Source organism: Ochotona princeps, chromosome 27 (assembly GCF_030435755.1).
Source record: "Ochotona princeps isolate mOchPri1 chromosome 27, mOchPri1.hap1, whole genome shotgun sequence".
Lineage (NCBI taxonomy): Eukaryota > Metazoa > Chordata > Mammalia > Lagomorpha > Ochotonidae > Ochotona > Ochotona princeps.
This window is the reverse complement of record NC_080858.1, coordinates 6,858,329-6,881,603: the sequence shown is the minus strand read 5'-3', so window position 1 is coordinate 6,881,603 and position 23,275 is coordinate 6,858,329. Positions and strand designations below refer to the sequence as shown.

The 23,275-nt window shown below is 41.2% G+C and overlaps 1 protein-coding gene and 1 long non-coding RNA gene across 4 annotated transcripts in view; one reads left to right on the top strand and one right to left on the bottom strand.

Annotated features, from left to right (window-relative positions):
* Positions 1 to 23,275, bottom strand: part of LOC131478113 (uncharacterized) — a 304,708-nt gene that overhangs the window by 7,558 nt on the left and 273,875 nt on the right. The window lies entirely within an intron of this gene.
* Positions 1 to 23,275, top strand: part of CCDC91 (coiled-coil domain containing 91) — a 192,316-nt gene that overhangs the window by 148,701 nt on the left and 20,340 nt on the right. For both annotated transcript variants that reach the window (XM_058655774.1, XM_012929088.2), the window contains one exon: positions 3,000 to 3,113. In XM_058655774.1, the coding sequence (XP_058511757.1) occupies positions 3,000 to 3,113 (114 nt within the window). The remainder of the gene's footprint in view (positions 1 to 2,999; positions 3,114 to 23,275) is intronic.

Sequence of the window (23,275 nt, the reverse complement as noted above, 5' to 3'; positions counted from 1 at the left end):
GTCCAATTTTCTGCTACTTTCTCTTTTTAAAAGGCTTTCTGTGTCTGTGACTCTTCTTTATGCGTACTCAATATACAGTGTTGCCCAACGGATGCACGAGCAGCATCTGCCACCACCTGCACAAAGGCGGTCTCGTCTTGGCCCCTGTAGAATAGCACTCCGTTTCTCAGGTGCTCTTCCAGACCCATGTGCAACTTTTGATGTAATAGGTTAGTGCCAGGCATTCATCCTATATAAAAACTGCATCTGAAAATCAAACCACTTATGATCCTGTGGTTTGTTGCCCACTGACTAGAACGGAGTTGGTCATGGAGATGTGATTCTCATAGTGAGATCATTCACAACCCTTCACAGCACTGCACTGGTAAAGAGCATGCAATCACCCATCCTCTCTGGCGGCATTATCACGTGACTGGTGCAATGTGTGGATGTAATGGAGACCGAAGCAAAGCTAAAACTAACAAACACAATCCAAGTTATCTGGTGCACAATACGTATTTTTAAAGCCCTAAGTGACTTTCAGCATACCCTGTTTATTACCCTATAGAAACTAGTTCTGTAATCATTTGCATGTATCCGTTTTAGAGGGGCACATTACTAAGGACCGACACACAACATGCCTGCAGCCGAGTATTTTTCCTTTTAAACTATTCACTCTAGACTAGTGAATCTCCTCTCGGAGCCAAATACTGCACATCAAGGAGGAGTTACTTTGCCAAGGTTGAAAAATCTGGACCTAGGGAACAAGCACGTCCCATGCCATCACTGAAGTATTCTGGGAAGTTATTTTTCATAATTACACATGCCTTAAATTTACTGATGCCCTTGTCGGAAGTTGTCTGACATTCAAGTTGTCATGGTTTACCGTTCACATTCAAGTAATACAAAGCCACCCTCCTTATCTAGAATTGTAGATTCCCTACAAGCTAGGCAATTTTGTGATCCAAGTGTTGGCAATAGCTACGAATCACTATGAAGCTGTTTAAACTTTTAATCTACCAACTGTTGCCCTCCTTTCTGTTTACTATAGAACTATCACTGTTTTCAGAATTCAGTGATATATTTCCCCCTCTTAATATAAAACCTTTCAGATTCTCAATTTATGACAATGCAACCGGGAGGAAATTCAAACCGAAGATCTTTTATATTAAACAACCTTTGCCCTTGTTGAAATTCGAACAGTTTTTTTCAACTTTGATCTTTTCAAATAGTGAAAGCAACTTTGCACTGCATCGCTCTGTCAGACAAAGCTCAGTGCACTCTGACTATAAACAAAATAATGACAATTTCTAAAGTACTCAATGTGTACACGGAAGGGAAATGGCAATTTTATGTAATAGGAAGAGAATAAAAAATCACATAAGAGTCGTGATATGCTCAGGAAAATGATAAGCACACACATGCATACTAACATATACAGTATTTCTATGAACAAAATGTTTTATATCACAGTTGTTAAACGCAGAATAAAATTAAATGCTATCCTCTGAACCCACCAAGGAAAGACACAAACTTGTATAAAACTAAATGTAATCAGAGTACAAGAAAAGAGCTACTCTTACGGGCTGCTTTGAGAAAGAGTCTATGAAACAGAAAAGGTCAAATGCCTTATGAACATGTACCTGATTTGACAAAAGTGATTGCACTTTGACTGTTCCTGATAAAACATCCAAGATGCCCCACAATACATACAAAAATATGCTCATCACTTCTTTATTCAATTACAAACAACTAGAATACCCATGAATAAAAATCATTAAATATTTGTATAACCATGTAACTGAATGGACATGAGAATATCTACTGGCTTAAAATATTGTAAATACATTTCACGTGAAAAACAGCAGTTAAAAATAGAATGTGGTTTGATTTCCATCTGCTTTATATCTAAACCTATTTCTGTGTATATTACCTTGTGCTCATTTTTTTCACACTTTGTAATATATTCCAAATAGAAAATCTTTAGCAGTATTTTTTTTAGGGTTGTATCTACTTTGTTTTCACTTAGTTTTGCTTAAAACATACATCACATAGTATAGGCCCCTCAAGGAAAGAAAATGCAGTGTGACTTGAAAATATTCATGAAACAATAGAATTAAAGGATACTTTTATTTCAGTGCAGTTTTTGTAAACTCATGCCTAATTTTCCCATCATACATATTTTCCATGACCCTTTTGAAAAGCCTTTTGTATTTTAATAATATTCATGGAACTGTCCTACTGGTGGCTCTTGGTACTATATTAATAAGTTAAGAACTTGTGGCATTTATCACAATTCATTAGTTTATAAATATTTTCTTTAAAAAAATCACTTCTTAGGAGTGTTTGATTTTTATGTAATTTTTTTCCTCCACAGGTTTTTAGCCCTCCTCCTGTGGATCTAGAATTTAGAATCTCTTAGATACCAGGTTACTATTTCAGTAAGGTGGAGAAGACCAGCTAACTCCCTGTAGTTCTCTTCAAATATTAGCACACAGGGTGGTATTTTTACCTCTTTTTCATGATGGCCAGCTCTTCACATCTGAACCTGGCAAGAGGACCAAGCTAGCTATAAATCTTACCACCCAGACCACACTTGATGATTGTATGATGGCAAAATTAAACGTGAATAAAACAACTAGAGCATTCGGGTGTTCTCGGAAGAATAAACATGAGTTGGAAGTCTTCTGTGGACAGTGCAAAGTACAGGAAACCCATCAATCATGCAGACATCAAGTGAGAAGTCAGTGAGGAAGCCATTGGAGCCTGTCGGGCGCCCCAGCCATAAAAGGCTTATTCCATTTCTTTCCCCTTGCGCTCAGTTTAGGGAAAGGAGAACTATGCAGTCTCTAACATATCCCAATGACTCCCTAAGTGCTTGTTCTTGTCTAAAGGCACCTCTGAACAGCGCGCGCTCCAACAGACCGCAGAGGACTTTCGGTTGCTGTAAACTGGACACAGACATGCCACAGTGCCTCCCTCCCTCCCTCCCTCACGTGTGATCCTCTCCCCACCAACAGGAAACTGTTAAAGCAGCAATAAGAGAGGAGCAGAAACGCAGTGGAAAGGCTGTGGAAGAGGCAGTGAGAAGAACAAGAGAGGAATTGATAGAATATGTAAAGGAACAGAAAAGGGTAAGTGTGTCCTGTAAAGGTCTAATTTGTACTTCCATAAGACCTACCATGCTTTCCATACATTAACACAAATTTTTCGATACTCACAAACTTAAAAATATATAGAATGCCCATTGTCAATTTGATGTAGGAATCCCATCTGTGACTCCAAATCCCTTCTTTCCAAAAAAAAAAAAGCAACAATAGTTTCTTGCTAAAGGTCCTTTTTCCTTTTACACTCAGGAAGGTAATAGCTCTAGATTTTAGAGATGTTTACATCATGTTTGAGAGTCTGCTGTAATATTTCTAGGAATTTGCATGCCGCCATTAAGCTTTCCAGCTGCATCCAGCACTGTGGTTCTACAAGACTTCATTACAGTTAGAGTGCGGCTGTTGCTGCGTGTTCCCATCTCACAGCCTTTGCTCAGATCGACCTGCCAGGAAGCAGGGAGCCGAAGTGAAGCTTGGCAAAAAGCATCATTTCAGGACAGCGATCTTGTAATGCTGAACTGAAACTAATGGGTCAGACTTGCTTGGTCTCAATGGTCTTCAGTGATACACAAAGTTAAATATACTTTAAAACGTTCAGCTCAATCTGTAAGAAACATCCTATGCATTGTATAAGTTCTCACAATGTTTTATTATGCTGTAGTATTTACGTTCTATAAGTGAACTCTATTGTATGTACTTTCTATGTCTATCAATGCATATGATAAACAGCATTTAGTTACATCATGTTTCAGTCCTGTAACAGTGTTGAATATTCAAAGAAACTTAACACATGATGTCTAAAGTTAGTTAACCGGAGAAATGCCAAAATCAACAGAAGGTGTAAGATCCTGTTTGCCCCCTACAGCTAAGCGGTAGGACGTGCTGTGCTAGATACTCATGAGACCACGAATCTTTTACCTTTAACCTGAAGTCAGATTTGAAAGGATACAAAGAAAACCCCCAACCCTCAATAACTGCCAGGGAGCTACAATGAAGGATCAACAACAAGAAAAAGCAAACACTAAGTTGTCTTTCCAAGTCAATTAGCCATCCACTAAAGCCTTCCCTGTGGGGTTCAGCCTGTGGATCCTTCATCATGGAGGTTATGACATCTTCACTCAACCCTGTTCCCTGAGTGTTGCCTAACTCTGAAGAGAACCGAGAGCCACACACACTGCTTCGTGGGGAGCAGTGTGTTCTCAGCGGATTCTGATACCATCTGTGTACCCTGAGAGTTGGTTGTAATGAAGCTAGTTCAAAACTAGTCAGCCAGCAAAGAAATTCTAGAACCTTGGCAGGTTTGTTCTGGTCAGTGACAGAGATGATTCAAGATTCATTCGGTTCTCCCTGTGGCTGTATGTCTTTTTACCATGTTTTTGTGGTAAGACTGCTGCCCCCTGGAGCTATTGTCACACAGCACACTGCAGAGCGGACAGGAAGTCACCGCCAAGAGTGGGGCAGCACCTGACTTTGCTGTTACCTTTAGAGCAACTGCTATCTTGGAGACACTCACTTCCTCCAGGCAGGATGTCAGATTCCTCCCACAACGGAACCGTGCAGTATTTTGTCTTTCTGAGTGGCTTGTTGCAGAGAGCAACTATCGTGAAGGTACTTAGCATTGTACATGATACCTTTATCCATTCATCTGCTGGGGGACATTTAGCTCATTTCTACATTTTTAGTATCTTTACATTATATGCCCAGTCCTTATCTGAATTCTAGATCGGAACAAGGTGTATCAACTCCACTCATAATTATTTTACATTTTAGAGTAGTATTTTTGATTGACATGGAAGAATTTTCCTAAAACCTGTGTTAAGATCCTATTACTTTCCCAGCCAAGAATAGTTACGTGGTTATCCATAATAAATGGTTAACAACGTGACAGCAAGAAATGCCTTTTAATCATTCCTGTGTAAGGTATGTTAACCCGTTATGTTGACATGAAACTGTCAAGTCCTTTGTGTGTTCTTGCAAATCACACTAAGACTAGTATTCATTTTTTTCCAACAGATAGTTATCACATGCAGAGATGGTCGTTGATAAGGAGCTATTACTGCTGCTAACTCCCTTTTAAGCACAGCAGGATGGAGCCATTTGGAGCTCTTCTGGGTGGATATATATTCCCCACAGCACATCACGGCTCCACAGACCCCATCAGTGTGGGCTACGCTCTTTACCCTCTTCCCATTATTCCTTAAAAACACAGAAGCTTCTGCCATTATTGGTTCTAATGAAAACTATGCTTCTCATATTAGTGTTTGGCATTCCGTTTCCTCTAAAATTTACAGTGCCAGCTGTAAAACTTTATTCCACTCCTGTTACTAATTCACACATCATTACAAGCGATGTAATCAGAAGATTGTAAGAAGTTCATTACTTCCATTGTCAGGGTTCTGGGGTTTTATTCATACTGCATATTGTGGGCTCTCTTACCACTTCAGTCTCTGCAGACAGAAATCTTTGCAAAAAGGAAACTGGGTAAAAAACCATCTGAAATCAAAGCCTAATTACCCAGCCTCTTTTTGGTTACTTCATAAAAATCAAGATTTAAAATGTTCTTTTTTTCCCAAAATGTATCTCAGTGTTTTAAGTGAATTTTTATTAAAATCTTGGCGCTTAGAAATTTCTCAGAAAAAAACCTATTACTTAGAAGAAGTGTTTTTAGATCATAATCCACTTCTTTCCAAAAGGACTAATTTAGTACAGCTCATCTCTCCTCTGTCCTTGGTAGGCCGGATTTCTCTTTGCATCACAACAGAATTCGTTTCCAGCAACAAAGTGTTTTTCCTTTCCTTTCTCCAGCTTTCTTTTTTTTTTTTTTTTCTTGAACTGGAGACTCAGCTTGAGATTTACCATTAAGCAACTCAGAAGCCATAATGGCCCTGGTTCCAAAGGCCTGCCATTCCGCTCTGTGCAGTAATCTGCTTCCCTGGAGAGGGGCTTCCTGGTACAGGGGCCTGTCACTGCTCAGCTCTGGAGCGTAAGACCTTTTCTTAAAATTTGGTTTGCTTTTCTGACACCATCCCACCTGACCAAATTCCTTAAAATTTGAAGTGTTTCATCCACCTGTATCTCTGCCTCCAGCTTTTGCTTTTAGGAGACAAACACGATGAGACTTCTAAAACACTTCATTTTTCTAACACTTTGCAAAGCATCCTACACTGTGAATGGCAGGGAATCACAAATCACCCTGACTTTTCCTGTATCTGAAGTCAGTACATTTTTTAATCGTCTAAACTCCAACAGGATCATACTCAGAATTAACCCAGAGTTTGAACCTGAATTGCCATCCTGTTTACAAGTTTACATGCACCGAATCAATACCTTTGTCAGCAATTTTCAGAATAACCACTATTCCTTGGGTCTAAACATAGTTTTTGTACTGTTAGTCAAGGTTATAATCAAAACTGAAAATCGTCCACAAGTTAGTTAGCTTTAAATGATCTACGAAAAAAATCAGATTAATTATAAATGAATTTCAGGTGTAAAATGGATTCCTTTCTTGTAAATGTTCCTACAATCTTTGTTAAAATTGCTCTGTGAAAGCTGTTTTAAGCACAACCCCCCTACACACACATTATTGAAGTCACAAATTTAGTAAGGAGTTGGAAAATTCATGTTTGCAGTCTCACTTCCCATCCATTTTCCTGTCTTTGATAGGAATTGTTCAGACATTACTATAATTTATATAATAAGATAAACAGGAAACCCAAAACCATGTCAAAATACATTTCGTTTGTGTTATTATCAAATAGCAGTTTACAAGCACAGGAATTGACATTGAAAGACCATATTGTTTATTACTGAAATTAAGTTTTGCCTTCAGACTCCCTTGAATCACTGTAAATTTTACATCAGTGTTTGTCAGCCTGTTGCTTTCTTTTGTAAATAAACTGTTATTAGAATACATAGCCTTGTGCATTCCTGTCCGTCATTTTCCCCTGGCGAGGTCAAGCTCCAGCCAGAGTTGTGTACTAGGAAGAGAAGTGGGCCGTTCTAATATACTCAACATCTGCTTTTTCATAGAAATAGAGAAGGTACCCTTCTCCATTCTAGAATCACTGAAATCATCTCATAAAACGTTTATTCCTCTAACTCTTTGACATTCTGATTCTTTAATGATGCCCCTGCGTAAGTGGACAGCTAAAATCTCTTGGGCGCTCTTCTGGAAAAGACTTCTCACTTTGCATGACTCATCATAGAAGACATTCTGTTACAGGAGATATTCTCATTAGTGCCTTAGACTTTATTTTGTATCAAAGGAAAGGCAGAGAAGTGAGAAAGGGAAGACCACATCCCTCACACCTCCACAGGGTGGATCTGTGTTTGGTCATGACCTTGGGCCCTGGGACTGCAATGACGAGTCCCAGCCCATCCCAGAAGTGACAGCTGTGACACATGAGCTTGCTATGAGGGAGGAAGTGTGAGTAACCTCCAACAAGCAGCAACCACTAACAGCCAAGCAGCGATTCCTAAAAAATAAAATCTCATCCAAACCTAACAGATTTTTTTCTCCCCATCTTCAAACCCAGAATAATGTCCTGTGTTCTCTGCATCACCTCCAGGAAAATAACTTTCACTTTAGAGGATTGGGTTTTTAGAGAGGAGTAAGCAACGGTTTTATACACTTGAAAAGTTTTGTGGTCAAGGCCATTGTCAGAATCTCTTGATGAACAACTCTTTGGGGCAGGGTGTGACCATCCTGCACAGTGACAGGGAGCTGCCACCTTGGGATGGCTGCATTCCATAGTCAGAGTGCTCTGGTCCAAGTCCCACCTCTCCTTCCGCATTGATTCCTGCTGGTGAACACATCCTTCTTTCTGCTCCATTTTTCATCTTAATGTTCACCTTGGTTCTGTTCAGCCTAGGGCAGAAGCTGTATTTGTCTAGTAAAGAAGTAGATCAGGAGAATCAATTCAGCACTTGTGGTCTAAACACCTGCCCTTATGATTTGGGTCTTACAGTTAGAGATGCTGAACCTCACCAAGGCATAGGGAAACGAGTAACACGTACTCAGCGTCAGTTGTTTCCTATGCCTTGTGTTTTACATCTGTAGATGGCAAAAGGAACCTGGACCACTCTGCCTGAGCTATGTTTTCACTTAAACCATAAAAGATTGACTATGATATTGGTACAGTCTCACTTCTCACAGGTGCCACCATCACTAATGAAAAAGTATTTGGAATTAGAGAAAGAACCACAACAAGCCATTTTTGCAAACTAATGTTTCAACCAGTGATAAACTTCGCTTTCTAAGTTACATTTGGAAGTCACATTAGTGAAAACAATGATGTGAATAAATTTTACAATAATCTGCACGCTTTAAAGTGTAAAACAGATCTCATCTATGGGCTAATTTACTATCTTTTTCAATCTAAAGTTGTTTGAAATTATTCTATAAAATTTACATGAAAATTAGTAGGTTTATTCTTATCTCCCAGGTTGTATATATTCCAAGCATTTACCTTCCAAAGAAGGTTATGCTTTGAAATTAAAAGCAGTAAGTTTTACTTCATATTGTTTGAATTCTTCCTGTTGTTACCTGGGTCTTGCAGTCTTGCCTCCAGCAGTCACACTGATTCACGTGCTTGTAATTAATACTTCATTCTTTTGTTACTGGAGGCTATCTGGGCTGCCAGATTTTATTCTGCTCCTTCATATCCATCCAACACTTGCAAAACCACCTGGATCTCTAGATCCATTAGCCCTGACGGATAACTTGTCATGGGTCTTTCTCATTTTCCCAAAGTTCATCTTGCTTCTAACGTGGGCTGCAGCTACTTGGAGAACCAGTTTTTGTCTGAACCAGGGTACTTATATGTGACAGACTTCCTCCAGTTCGTGAAATGTCAGTGGAGCCTATGGAAAGAATATCAAGTAGTTGCCCAAAATTGAGAGGGCTGAGAAACCACTGTCAAGGATATGAGCAAACCACCACCCTCAAGGCCATACGCCACCCCTGCTAGCTGCAGCAGCCTCACCGTGCACTCCGAGAAGTCATGGTAGAGTTCAGCCACGCTGAGCTCCCTGTCAAGCGTCTAGATGTTGAACAGACCTCTAATTTCTCACTTCTGAGTCAGTCTCCTGTGACTTAACTTGCTCTGTGGAGCCCTGGGAGCATACAGGGGAGATACCAAGTTTGCTGGGCTTTGCTTAGCGGAGTCATACCCCACAAATCTGGAAATTCATCATGCATAGGAAGGGTATCAGCAAGGAGTACAGATGGCCACTGCATATTTGGGGAATGTCTTCCAAGTTGCTATGGTACTACAGAAATATTTTTCTGATGTTTCAGTCTCTTGGCTAATTCTAGAACGGATCCTTTGAAGTCAAACTAGGTGGGTTTCATTCTTATTGAAACAGGGCTTTTGCAACTGCCAGGCTCATAAGATGTGTTTCACAAAGTTGTCACTTGGCTACCACAATATCATTCTTTTTCAAGTAATCTGAGATTTTCTACCGTTAATGCCTAAGTTTTGTGACACCGTTCAAAGGATGTGCAATGTTTTGGGATAGGTTGTGTTTCTGCTTCCATTTACTTATCCTAAAAAACAATTATGTGCACGATATTTTTTAAATCTCAGATGCAGTGATACTATCCTGAGTATTTTATACACATTGGTTATACCATTTATTTTTACGCAACAGCCGAGAGGCTGCTATAAAATAGAACAGAGCACAATCCTCTTGTATTCCTATGGAGTCCAAGTGATGTAAGTTGTTATTGCTTGTGTAACTGGCACCATCCTGGTGTTTATGCTTCACTGTCATCAAGTGGTCTGTTTATTCCACCATTTAGCCCTATTTTGTTGCTATCAAAACCAGTTACACAGGAATTCTGTCATTTTTCTAACACTAGTTATAAATGTAAAATGAGAAAATGACGAGAAACTAGCCAACAAAGTCACTTTTGCCAAATCAAGCCATACATTTTATAAGCCTTGAACAGGCAACACTTGAGTCCTTACTATGTTGTATCCCTATATCTGTTTTCATTGGGCCTCATCACTTAGATCTTAGGATTCTGGGTTGTTAGAGAAAACTATAGCTGCTCAAGCCTGGCTGCCACTCCAGGCAGGCATTCTACCAGTAGTCTCCAATTTAGATATCTGCAATCCAACTGGGTCTTTTCCAAGTGATGTTGTCCAATCAATGATGTTGTCCAAAATTTTGTGGGCATTCGATATGAAGTATTTTTATGGTATGTCCTATTAAAATGCAAGTTAATAGGACATCAGGCCATTGTTGTCACAGTTTTTCAATTTCTTTTTTTGCATATGTTGTTAGTACCTTGTACTAGGGACATATTAATCATAGTTTCCCTACCACTTTAAGAATTTTAGTGTCTGCTTTTTATTCATCTGTGGGGACATTTGGCATATAAATAACCCTGTTGCTCAGTTTTTCCTTTATAGCTTAGAGTGCTTATTCATTTAAGATTTAGTGTGACTATAATATATTCAACACTCTGCTTTTGTCTTCAGTATTTACTCTGTTCCTGTGGTTTATATTTTCCTTTTTTATGTATCATGCTGGAAATGAAAATATCTTGTCTGGGGTGGAGCTTTGCCATTGGACTAAACAAACGTTCTCTACTGTTAGTCTTACTAGTTTCATTACTGAAGAATCCTGCTGTTAATAGCAAAAATGAAAAATAATCCATCTACTTTATTATCTACTTTGATTGTTCATAAAAATTCCTTGCTCTCACATCTCTTACCAAGTCTAGTTTGGTTCAGTCACGTCTTTTCTATGGAAGATTCCCACATGTGTAGCCAAGAGACTAGAAAAAACAGCACCCTTGTTCAAGAATCAAAGACATCAAGTTTAGTGCAAGAGATGAACCCATTGCAATGGAAATCCCAAAGCTCAGAAGCTGGTGAGGCAAATTAGGAATGCTCTCCTTAGCTCAGTGATGTAAGTGCACAGAAGAAAACCCACACACACACATCGGTGACATAAGCTTATGCTGCGTCCTACCTGCTAACTTATTCAGTATAACTCCAATGGCTGAGCCCCAGGTCAAGGGGCAGAGTCACACCTTCTATAGAAGTCAGAGCATGGGACAAAGTTGGGCTCTATTACAGTACAGTGGAAAAGTCTGTCTCTCCTATGGCAGGATAAAGAATGCACCAATGTCAGCCCAACACCAAGATAATGTACCACGTCCTTCAGTTGAAATTGGCTACCCTCTCTTCTGACAACCTTGCTTTAGCACATTGGAGTCTTTTTTCTCAGTCTGTATCACTATTTGAATACATCTTAATAGTTTTAATGATGCTATTCATTCTGTCAACAAGTAGTATGAAATACCCAACATGTGAATAGTAAGGCTAGCTGAGTAAATGGTACAGACAAGTCACTGTCAACTCTCCTTCTCTAGTGTAAAATCTAGGAGGAAAAAAGCAATTATTTTGTTAACTGTTGCGTTCATAGTATTTAGAATAAGCATCAACATACTGGTTGTTTTGGAAAACAGGGAAATCTTCTCATTTTGATGTCTTTTCAAATAGAAAATTATATAGTCAGTCTTGTGAATTGAGCTACCCTAAGCTTTCTCTTTTAGGAAATATCTCTCCTTGTTATTTTGATACATCTTTATCTGCACAGCTTACAGCCAGTCTTTGAATGTTGCAAACACACAGGAGTCAAAACATCCTGAGCCAGCTTCCTAAGGGATGCACACGACAGATAAGCATCCTGTGCCTGCTCTTTGTAACGTAGCATTTTTGGAAAGGCTGCTGGTTTGAGTTTATGGTACCCATGTCTACACCACATATGTTCTCTTCCTCACTTGAAGGATTCTACCCTAACTGAATAAGATTTTGACAAGAAAGAATCCATACCATTTTTCTCGAGCGTACTGAGCAATAGCCAAATAAGAAATACCATTAGCAAGTTTTGAGCCAATGAAAGCTGTGCTATTCAGTAGGCATTATTAGCTATGGGAACATTATCTTCAAATACGTACTTATACAAAACTGAGCCAAAGATTGACCAAAGGGTCTCAGAATCCATCAGTTTCACATACAATTGGACTCTGAATCAACCGAGGATGTCTTTAGTCCCAATCTCTGAACCCACAGTTTTACTGTGTCTGGCTGTACACAGACTAACAAATTCATTAGGTTAGTAGCTGCTCTTAATCTAGTTAGTCTACCACCACTTAACGCTGAACTCTAGGCAAGTTGGGCCTGCAAGAAATATTCTACAACACAATCAGAAATACATGAAAAATCTAATGAACCGAATGGGGAAAAGCTAGAAGTGTTCCCACTCAGATGCAGAACAAGGCAAGGATGTCCACTCTCACCACTGCTATCCAGCATAGTACTGGTATTCTTAGAGCTGATGGGCAAAACAAAAGAAATACAAATCGGAAACGACGAAGTCAAATTTATCTCTGTTCACACATGACTTGATTCCATGCATAGGAGAACCAAAAGGCTCAACAAAGATATCACTGGATACGTAATTAACGAGCATAAATCGATGGCCTTGGCATACATAGCTCTATCCTTGAAAAACGTCTCAGATCAGTTCCATCTAAAATAGCAGAAAGTAACCTTAAAACCTAACTAAAGATGTACAGGATCTCTACAATAAAGATAACAAAACATTACAGGAAAAACTGGAAGGCATTAAAAGGAGAAATTTGCCATTCTTGAGGATCAAAGGAATCATCACAATGTGTACATTACCAGAAGTAATCTACAAATTCAATGCAATCCAAATCAAAATGTCAACACATTCTCAGAGCTAGAAAAGATGATGCAGAAATTACTAAGGAAACACAAGAGACCCCAAGTAGCCAAGGATATCTTAAGCAATAAAAATAAAGGTGGAAGAATCACAATACCAGATTTCAAGAAGAACTACAGGGCAGTGATGATTTAAACTCTCTGGAACTGGTGCAAAAAACAGGCAAGTAGATCAGTGGTACAGAATAGAAACCTCGGAAATGAGTGCACACATTATAGCTTACTAACCTTTGACAAGAAAATTGAAAATCACCAGGAGAAAAGGATGGTCTCTGCAACACTGCCGTTGGATAACTGGGTATCTACTTGAAGGAAGGAACAAGACTCCCACCTTTGACCTTTCATGAAAATTGTTCTAAACTGATGAAGAATCTAAATCTATGTTCAGACACCATCAAACTACTAGAGGAAATCATAGGGAACACCCTACAAAATAGGCAAAGGCAAAGACTTAGAGAAAGACACTAAAAGTCAGGCAGTTAAAGCCAAAATAAACAATTGGGATTACATCAAGTTATATACAGCAAGGGACTAGTCAAGAATGACTCAATTTGGGCCCGGCGCGGGAGCCTAGCAGCTCAAGTCCTTGCCTTGAACACACAGGGATCCCATGGGCACCAGTTCTAATCCCGGCAGCTCCACTTCCCATCCAGCTCCCTGCTTGTGCCTGGGAAGGCAGTTGAGGATGGCCCAATGCTTTGGCACCCTGTACAAGTGTGGGAGACCCAGAAGAGGGTCCTGGTTCTTGGCTTTGGATCGGCACAGAACCGGCTGCTGCGCTCACTTGGGGAGTGAATTATCGGACGGAAGATCTTCCTCTCTTTCTCTCCTCCTCTCTGTATATCTGACTTTGTAATAAAAAAATAAATAGATCTTTCAAAAAAAAAAAAGAATGAATCGATTCTTTAAAGGCATAGGGCATGTCATTACTCTTCTACAGAGCACGATTGGGGTTAAAAAATGAGTTTCTTCACCCACCAAATATGTATATTTATATGATGCTCAAGCTTGATAGGAGTCCTTGAGATTGGGGAGAAGGGTTTAAGTCCAAATATGCACTAAAACTTAGAATGCTCCTGCCTTACAGACGTCTTTGTTCCTTTCACTTGTTCAACTTGTACCTCAGTTTAGTGTAAAGCCATTAGTGTAATGTAAATCTGTTAGCTCAAAAGCTGAAGAAAAAGTGCAGAGTGAAAAAGGGTGAATAGGGGGAAGGAAGAATAGGACTGTTCTCAGAATTGTACCTATAAATGACTAAATATTAAAAATTAAACTTCAGAATGTAAAATTACACTTTTATGATAAGTAATAAAAAATAAAAAGGTAAATAAAAAATAAAGGATAAAAAGGTGAACTTGAGAAAACAGCTTGGTGTGCTGTGCAAGGAAGGATATGCCTAACTGTTGTGATAGGATTCAACTTGTCACTGCATCAGGAAAGTCTGAAACTTCAACAGGGAAAACTACAGTCCATCCAGCATGGAACCTTGCGGCCAGCTACCCTGACCCCTCCACAGCATGATGTTTCCTCACATGCCCCACTCACGGGGTCCCCAGGGTGTGAAAGCAGGACTGTGTGGTCCCAAGTACCTCCATTGACACCCAGGTACCTGAAGTTCCCATGGGGGGGTTCCAATGAGAGTCCAAGGAGTGAGGCTTTCATTTTCCGCACAGAAAGCTACTGTTCTACCAACCCCTTGGCCAAAAGGGGCCAACTGCTGTAGCTCATTTGGAAGAGAGATGGATGTGAGAGATTAAAAACAACCATCCTACAAAGCTGAGGAAGAAACCCAGGGCTAACAGTGCCCACACAGGAAAACAGAACCTGAATCCTTGACTGTCCACCGCAAGAAGCCATGGGCCACAAAACAAAATCCCTTTTCTAAGCTGCTGCCAAAACTCCCTCACACTGAGTCCTGAATGCTCTTATGACTGATTCAAACGGCTGGTATTTGGGCAAATAAGCAAGCTTGTGCAAGGACCAAATGCACGTGGGGGTTACGAGAGACCCACTAGGGTTAAGAAGCTGCAATGGAGGTTCCTGGTGTGCTGAGTGTGGGGAGGCCAAAGCCCATGGTGAACCTGCTACTAGTCCAGCTATCCTGACTTACAAACTTGCCTCAAGGACTCTGGAAAACCACTTTTCATGATTGTCTTTGCTGTCACTACCAGTCCGGCAGAGAGAAGTGGACTCTGTCCTGTCCATTCATCTTGCCCAATGTCCTACACCCATGCTTTGACTAATGCTTGGTAGCCTAGCAGTCAACTGCTGATTTCTAAGGTTCTCCCATTATTAAAGGGCCTTAAGCTGTCATCAGCATCATCCATTACAGTAATTTTGCCTCGCTTTTGAGCAAGCTTTCGCCACAGAAATGCTCCATTCAGACAAGAATGAGTCACCTGGAGTGGATGTGGTTTGTCAGCAGTGCTGTGACAAAGGGCCTTGCACACAACGCCACGACTCCAGCACACTTTCCAGGCCATCATTTTTGTAAGCATGAAGGCACTTCAGGAAGTTCAAGGGAAATGTGGATTATGGAACAATACTGCATGGTTTTCACAAGTTTTCAGACCAGGAGAAGCTCGGCTCTTTACTGCATTTCACGTGACTTTCTCAAGCGCTCAGAGAACAAGCAAGTAGCAAGTGGTTACTTTGGATTGGAAGACAGCCAGCTTACACAGACAGAAGGGCCCCCAAGCAGTTGTGAATGTGTAAGAATTCAGCTTGCCTCTGGGGAGCTTTTGTTCCTTGCTCCGTGGCATCAGAACACAAACGGGTATAGCAACATATGCAGAATAATGGAGTGTGTGTCCACAATGGACATTAATCAGTGCATCGGTGTCCTACAGCAGTACTGGGCCCAGCTACATTAGTCTGCAAATGGGATTACAATTTAAGCAGTCTCTCTTCACTAGTTCACACTGCTTTCATTATTACACATTAGGCTGGTACCACAGGATAGGACATTGAAAGTTGCGACTCTGAATCAAAATGATCTGTAACTGCCGAGTTACAGATCAGCATTTTCCATGACACCGTTAAGTCTGTAGTAGCTTAGGTCCCGATTTCCATAAAATGCACAATTGCACATGGAGAGAGTAGATTATTATATCAGACAGAGACAAGAAGCATCACAAAACTACCTAAGGGGCAGCTGTTTGGTGTTGCAGTTTAAGTCATCACTTGGGATGCCTCCATCTTACATTGGAACACCTGGTTCAAATCCCAGCCACTCTACTTCTAGTTCTCTCTTCCTGCTGACTCTTACCTTCGGATGCAGCAGATGGCTCAAGTACTTGGGTCCCTGCCAACCAACTGAGGTCCAAGCTCCTGGCTTCAGCTGGTCCTGCCCTTGCTATTGGCAACATTCAACAAGTGAACCAGTAGATAGGTCTCTCTGCCTTTGAAACTGATTAAATGACCATCTGAAATCAATTGCTTCCGCAACACAGGCCTTAAGAAAAAACTATAAAATCACTAAGTGTTCTCATGCCTCAGTGTTTTAAGCTAGGCAGAAGTGAACTAGTTGTAAATAGCTGTTCTCAAATACATCATCCAATCTCAGGAGTCGATAAGCCTAGCCCGAATCCTCGCTTTCCAAATAAGATCAAAGGCCTTCCTCAGAACTTCATTAGGTTTTATTTAGTTAGCACCTCTTGGAATGGAAACTCTCTAGAGAGTACAGTGCAACAATCACACCTGAGAACCACTCCCTCTTAACCTCCAGGCTTTAATTTAGGGTGCACACCAGTGGTTCCATCGTGTTTTCCTTGCAATAAGTCCACTTCCAAAAGGCAAAGCTGATCAATCATGTTCATGTTCCATGTGTCCCTCATTACTCTGCTGGATTTGACCCAACTGTTGATCCAGTCCCACGTCAGGAAGGAAATAATTGACAACAAGGAGTCAGTGTTAAAACACCCTTTCAGGCCACAATTACCAAAAAAAAAAAAAAAAAAAAGAGCTTTATCTTATGCTAGCCGCATCTAATACTTATTGTCATCTATTCTACAGACATGGGTTACCATCTGAGAGTACTAGGTCAGCATTACCTTGCTAGGAATTGCACTTCTGTATAATTCTGACAGGCAGCAGATACCAAACTCAAAGTCAACATAAACAACAAATCAAGCTTGCATCTTTGTCTAACTGTAGGACAAGTTTAGGCTTGGTTCCCAAGCCTCCCAAAGATTGGTCACTATCAACAATAGCAAGACCAATCAGATTAAACACGTTTACTTGCCAAGGAAACACCAGTACCTATGAGTAGGAATACAACTTTAGGAAGGATGCATTTCCCTGAATACCAACATAGCTAATCCAAAACTACAGTGATATTCAGTAACTAACCTCTGTAGCTATATATACACATGTCTCTGTAATCGCACATAATTGGAAGCCAGTATAACGTTGGATACACGTGTGAGGGATTCACTTGCCATTTGTAGTGAGACAACACGCAACAGGTGTGCTGTAGTTTGCTGCTTGACTTTTTGAGTTAAATACACAGAATCACAGATCCCAGAGCCGAAATAGTAACCTAAGTTACACGAAGATTTTTGAATTACAATGCTGGACAATGTCATTAAGCAAAGCCAGATTATTTAGTGGTCTCCAGGTGTCACAAAATATAGCATAATTTAACATCTTGCAACACTCTGCATACAACCTAAATGGTCAAACTGCTTATTTCTTTTACCAGAAGAAAGATCTGACTTCTACATTCTTGCTTTGAGAAGCTCAAAGGTCCATCTTGAAATTTCAAAGACAGAGGAACTCAAACTTGTCAAATGTACGAAGAGACCTTCTCTAAAAGCATCCTTTACCCTTTAAAGCTCAGCTTCTTCCAATCAGAACTTCACAGCTTCATCTTATTATCTTTCCAAGGTTACACATTAACTAATTCAGATTCCCAATCTTCTGCAAATACTTTACAAACAAGCCAAAAAATTCCATCTGCTAATTTACTTGATACTAGAAAATTGAGTTTACAATTTCAAATAATTTTTTTGTTTTCATTCAATTTCAAGGGGGCGCTGAGGCCAAACAGTATTACTATAAATAGCATCTTTTACCTATACCAAGACAACTTGGGAAACATACATCAGACAAGCACATCTACCCTGATTAAATAATATTCTGTAACCAAAACCTCCAAAACACAGCGTAGGGGACTGTCAGAGTAGAGCTCTGGCTACCAGTTGCTATCTAGGCACCCGGCCTATTGAGCCAAACAATTTTAATAAAGGACGGACATCAGAACAGACAAGTGGCCACCACACTCTTACAATCCCATGTTCTGAACCCAGAATGAGACAAAACAAGGAACAAAACACACTTAAAACAACGAATTTCACTGACATCGGCCACTTTCACCAGCGGCCACCAAAACCCAAATCTGACAAGAACCTAGAAACCCAAGGACCCAAACCTGACAGACCCAAATGCGACTTCTTGTATGGACCCTGACTCAAGAGTTGTGCTGTATCCAACCTTCTTAGAGTCTCATCTGAGTTCTCAAAACAGACGCAGATCGGCGAGATATTAACTCACCTATGACCGGTCTCCAGACGACTCCTGCCCTGAAAGGTCAGAGCGCATCCCGGAAGCCAGGAAGCTGGGATTCGCTGCTGGGACCAGCAAAGTCTCTCCGCAGTAGTCTCCCCACACTACTTGGCTGGGTTCTGGAGAACAGGATGGCTACTGCTGTCTGATTGTGCCCCTCAGTCTTGCAGGTGCCCCCACAATGTTGGGGAGAACGGAAGAGATCACACCAGTCACCAGTGTAGGACGGCAAGAGGAGTCTTTTTCGCCGAGACTGGCGACCGGCAGCTCTGCTACACTCCAGGAGCCACAGCACTGCATGGCTGAAGCCAGGAGTTTTTAAGCTGTCATTAACACACAGCAGCCACGGATTTGAAATCAACTCAGGTGTTACAAATCAATCAATTTGCATCTTACTGCCTTGGGGTGTTAGTAGCCAGCTGCAACCTATAATAGGTCAACAAGAGTTCATTTCCTATGGAGATTTCCCTGTGCATGGATATGTACGAGGTTCTAGCCAGAAGGCAAATTGAGAAAGTTGTATCTGAAAGCAGAGAGGTCACTATTATTTGTACTTAACTTGCTTAAAGGTTAAATATTTATATCATTTATAAATTTTGTATATTTCGGTAATAACAGTGAGACAAACTGCATATATATGTGTATGTATATATATTTGCAAGTAATAGAAGTCTAGGTAAATTTGAGAAGAAAGAATTTGCTGAAAGGCCACCAGACTTTCTGAGTAGATGGGAAGCCGTTCACAGGGCTTAGTAATAAACAAAACCAGCAGAGTGACTGGGGAGCCGCGAGAGGCAGAAGCACCAACAGTGATTTCATGGCCAGCCAATTTACTTTAATCAGAGTATACATGCATGGATTTCCATGTGAATATATTTGTTGTTTTCCCCACAGTGTATTTTCCTACCTTGTACACAAACATCCATTTTCACTTGCAAAGGAATCATAGCCCCTTCGTCTGATAACTGTCCACAGCAGTGCACTGTATCTGCCCTGAGGCTTACTGTCAGTGCCCTTACTGTATGCGTGTGGAGACTCGGAGTGCCCCCCGAGCCTTCTCAGGACCCCTGCTGCTCCCACAGGGCAATCTGCTCTCTGGCCGGCAGCAGCACACATGGTCAACACTAACTGAATGGAATTATCAGCGTGTGATCCTAATAAGCCCTCAGAAGTCTTTAGAAAATTATTGGATTTTCGGGCCCGGCGGCGTGGCCTAGCAGCTAAAGTCCTTGCCTTGGAAGCCCCGGGATCCCATATGGGCGCCGGTTCTAGTCCCGGCAGCTCCACTTCCCATCCAGCTCCCTGCTTGTGGCCTGGGAAAGCGGTCGAGGACGGCCCAGTGCATTGGGACACTGCACCCGCATGGGAGACCCGGAAGAGGTTCCAGGTTCCCGGCTTCGGATCGGCGCGTACCGGCCCGTTGCGGCTCGCTTGGGGAGTGAAACATCAGATGGAAGATCTTCCTCTCTGTCTCTCCTCCTCTCTCTGTATATCCGCCTTTCCAATAATAATAAAATCTTTAAAAAAAAAAAAAAACAGAAAATTACTGGATTTTCTAAGAGTTGTCCTCTGACGCTGAGCAGTGACTGCTCCCCGGGTCAGAGTCCTTGCTGGGTCTGCAATAACGCGCTTGGGCATGTTTGGTGCACAAGCCTGCAGACTCATGTTTCTTTTCCTCTCATTCAAACACAGAATGACATAGTTCACCTGTGCAGCTCACAATATAAATGCTAGCGGGGCAGATGTTTAACACAGCAGCCTAAGCGACTGCTTCGCACAGCCAGACTGCACACTGAAGGGCCTGGCTGGGACCCCAGCTCTTCCACTTCTCATCTCACTTCCTTCCCTTGCACTTTGCAGTCAGAGAATGATGGTTCAGGGACTGGGTTCCCTGTTACCCAAGCATGAAATGTGAATAGATGCCCTGGTCCCTGCCTGGTCCAGCAGTCATCCTGCCATTTGATCTAACAGACTAGGGTATGTAATATCTATTTGCCTTTCACATTAAAGAAAATTATATATGTGCATATTTTACACACACACACACACACGCACCCCTATAGAAATTTCAAAAGATGCCCGCTGGTCAGTTTTACAAACTTAGCTAGAAACAGACATGGGCAAAGTGAATTTCAAAGAATTAAATTCCATTAATCCATTCCTTCAGGCAATTTTATTTCTGCATTTTTCACCAAACTCTCTGACAGAATTCATATATATATATATATATATATATATATATATATGCCATGCCTCCAATTCTTTGCTCCAAAGGTTGTGTTAATTGCAATGACAATTACTTCAGTATATTCACAAGTTATTTTGAGACCTCTTTCCCCATCTTTTATTTTACTTCCTGTTTTATGAATTTTAAGCTCCTCAAAAACAAACAAAAATTCTTTTCGAAATCTTAATCCCAAATCTCTAGCTTGGCTCTCAGCACGAAGCTTCACAAAGCCTCCACTGCAAGTTCAAGTGCCAGAAGCGCCAACAGACAGCAAAGTGGTGAGCCAGCCAGTGGTGGAATCTGCATTCAGAAAAAGCGCAGATCTTTCTCGGGGCCTCACTAATGAGAGTTCAAGCCCCGAGTGTGACAACCGACACATTTAAAGACTGGCTTCTCTGTAGCAGATCATCTTGTATACACACATCTTCAGATAACCCCTGCATGCCTTTCAACTGCCCTTAGGCAGCCAAAAAGAGATGGCAGCTTTGTTCAATACCATTCAGCACATATCCAAACAACAGAATCTTTACCATTTATTTCAGAGGGAAAAAGGAGAGGGTTATGTTACTTCTTATGCAAGCTCTTCACTCCCTGTAATGCCAGGGCCTAAGCTGGCAGCAGGAACTCAGGCCAGGTCTCCCACATGGCTGGCAGAGACCCAAAACCTTGACAAGCCATTACTGCTGTCTCCTATGGTCTCCATTAGCAGGAAGCTGGAGTCATGAATGGGAGCAAGGTGCTGCTGCCATATTCCAGTGTGGGAAGGGAGGCATCCTGAATAGTGTGTTAACCACTAGGCTAAAAACCCTCCTTCCATGCTGATTTCTGACATCAGAGTAGAGGTCTGGTTAAGTGACGGCTGTAACAGTGAACTACTGAGCATCCACAGAATGTATCTGTTGATATGATGATGAAATAATCTGAGTAATACAGTAACCATCCTGTCTCTTTACATATGGTATGCATTTCTGTTTATATTTAAGGGGTCTTCAAAATGTTTGTGCAAAAATGGAACTCAAAACAAAAACAGACGATTTCTTAACATTGTCAAGCATATGTGTGTGCGATAAGGCTAACTTTTTATCCCCCTCTCCCCAAGAGCTGACCGTTCTGTACCATGTCAGTGAAGTCTTCCCTACATTATTCACTGGAGGAACATGGGTGCCTCTAAAGAAGTCTTAAAGCTTAGAAAGCCAGAGGCAGGCTAAAACAGCCAGCTCAGGATCGTAAGGTAACTGCCCAGTGACTCCCCGGTGAAACCCTTGTAGTACTGTCCTACTTGGATGACTTCCACCAGCAGGACTGTCATGGGAAACGACTCTCCAGGGAGGCTCGTGCATGTGCTGTTCTGCCAGAGCTTTCACTCACTTCTCTAAAACCCTCTCATGATAAGCAGATGTTGTCATCCTTTTGCCCTTCAGCATCCTAAAGCAGCACTGTCATGAGTTTCTTGGCTAGCCCACTTTTCTTTTGGACCACCTCCAACTCCCAGCAGCCTTGGTTTACTGTCTAAGCTGACTTCAGGACTGTACTGGTGATGTCATACTTCACTGCTGCTTCAGTTCATCGAAGGAATGCCTCACTGTCCTCTTCCCATTTTTTTTTCTTACAAATTGATATGGGTAGTCTACCACTGCAGGCTGCATTTTCAGTATCATGTGATAGCTTATTAAAGTGCATAATACTATTGTAATTTTTTTGGTTAATTATCCCTATAAACTTCTCTTAAAGCATCAACCTTTTCCCCACATTTCTACCAAAGATGCCCAGCACCCTGATGCTTGTTCTTGCTTTAGTTTTAGTAGAATTCGTGTTTTTCATGGTCTTTTCAAACTGATGTCTTATTCTCCCTAACCTAGATCTTATGTGACAAGCTATAGGAAGCTAACAGAGTTTGAAGTCCGTGACTACTGCTATATAGCATACATTTGCCATGATGAGGATCCATTCGTTTGTATTTGCAAGCAGTATTTAAATTGCAAGTGAGGAAATGATGGTATTCTCTGGAAGGTGGGGTTGGGAGATACTATCCTTTCTGCTCATGCTCGTCCAGTCATGTGGATGCTGTATGCATGGTAGTTTTAAAAAGAAAAAGTCACTTTCAATGGACTTTCTTTCGGCATGCCCAGTGTGTCAGCATTTATTCCCTCAAATATTCAGAGTTTTTCTGGGATCTTCTTCAGGGCTTTGGATACAACAGCGAACTGGTCTGATAAGAACGTTCCAGACAGGTGTGGACTACAGTTTGGGGTCCCCACCTGGACAATGCCATCCTTAGAGGGAAACGCTGACCAGTGAAGCTGGTGCCAATGACCAATGGTGGGATCAGGCCAGAAGGTGTTTGTCAGATCAGTTTCCTACCCATTCACCTGGGTGTGTTTTGTGGTTTCACTGGGATTAAAGAAACATTTACCCTGAGACTTTTGGAGCATTTTCCTACTTCTCAGCCCACAGAAGTATAAACCCACAGGATTAAGAATGGGATTTCTGTGAAGTTGGTAGGGTAAGATGAGTGCCTGCACCTGGCTTTTTTTTTTTTTTTTTGCTGAAGAAGGCATTCTCAACATTGGATGAGTAACAAATGTGTCGGCAATACCAGTTTTCTGGGAGAGGGACCATGATTGATTCCTGAGCAG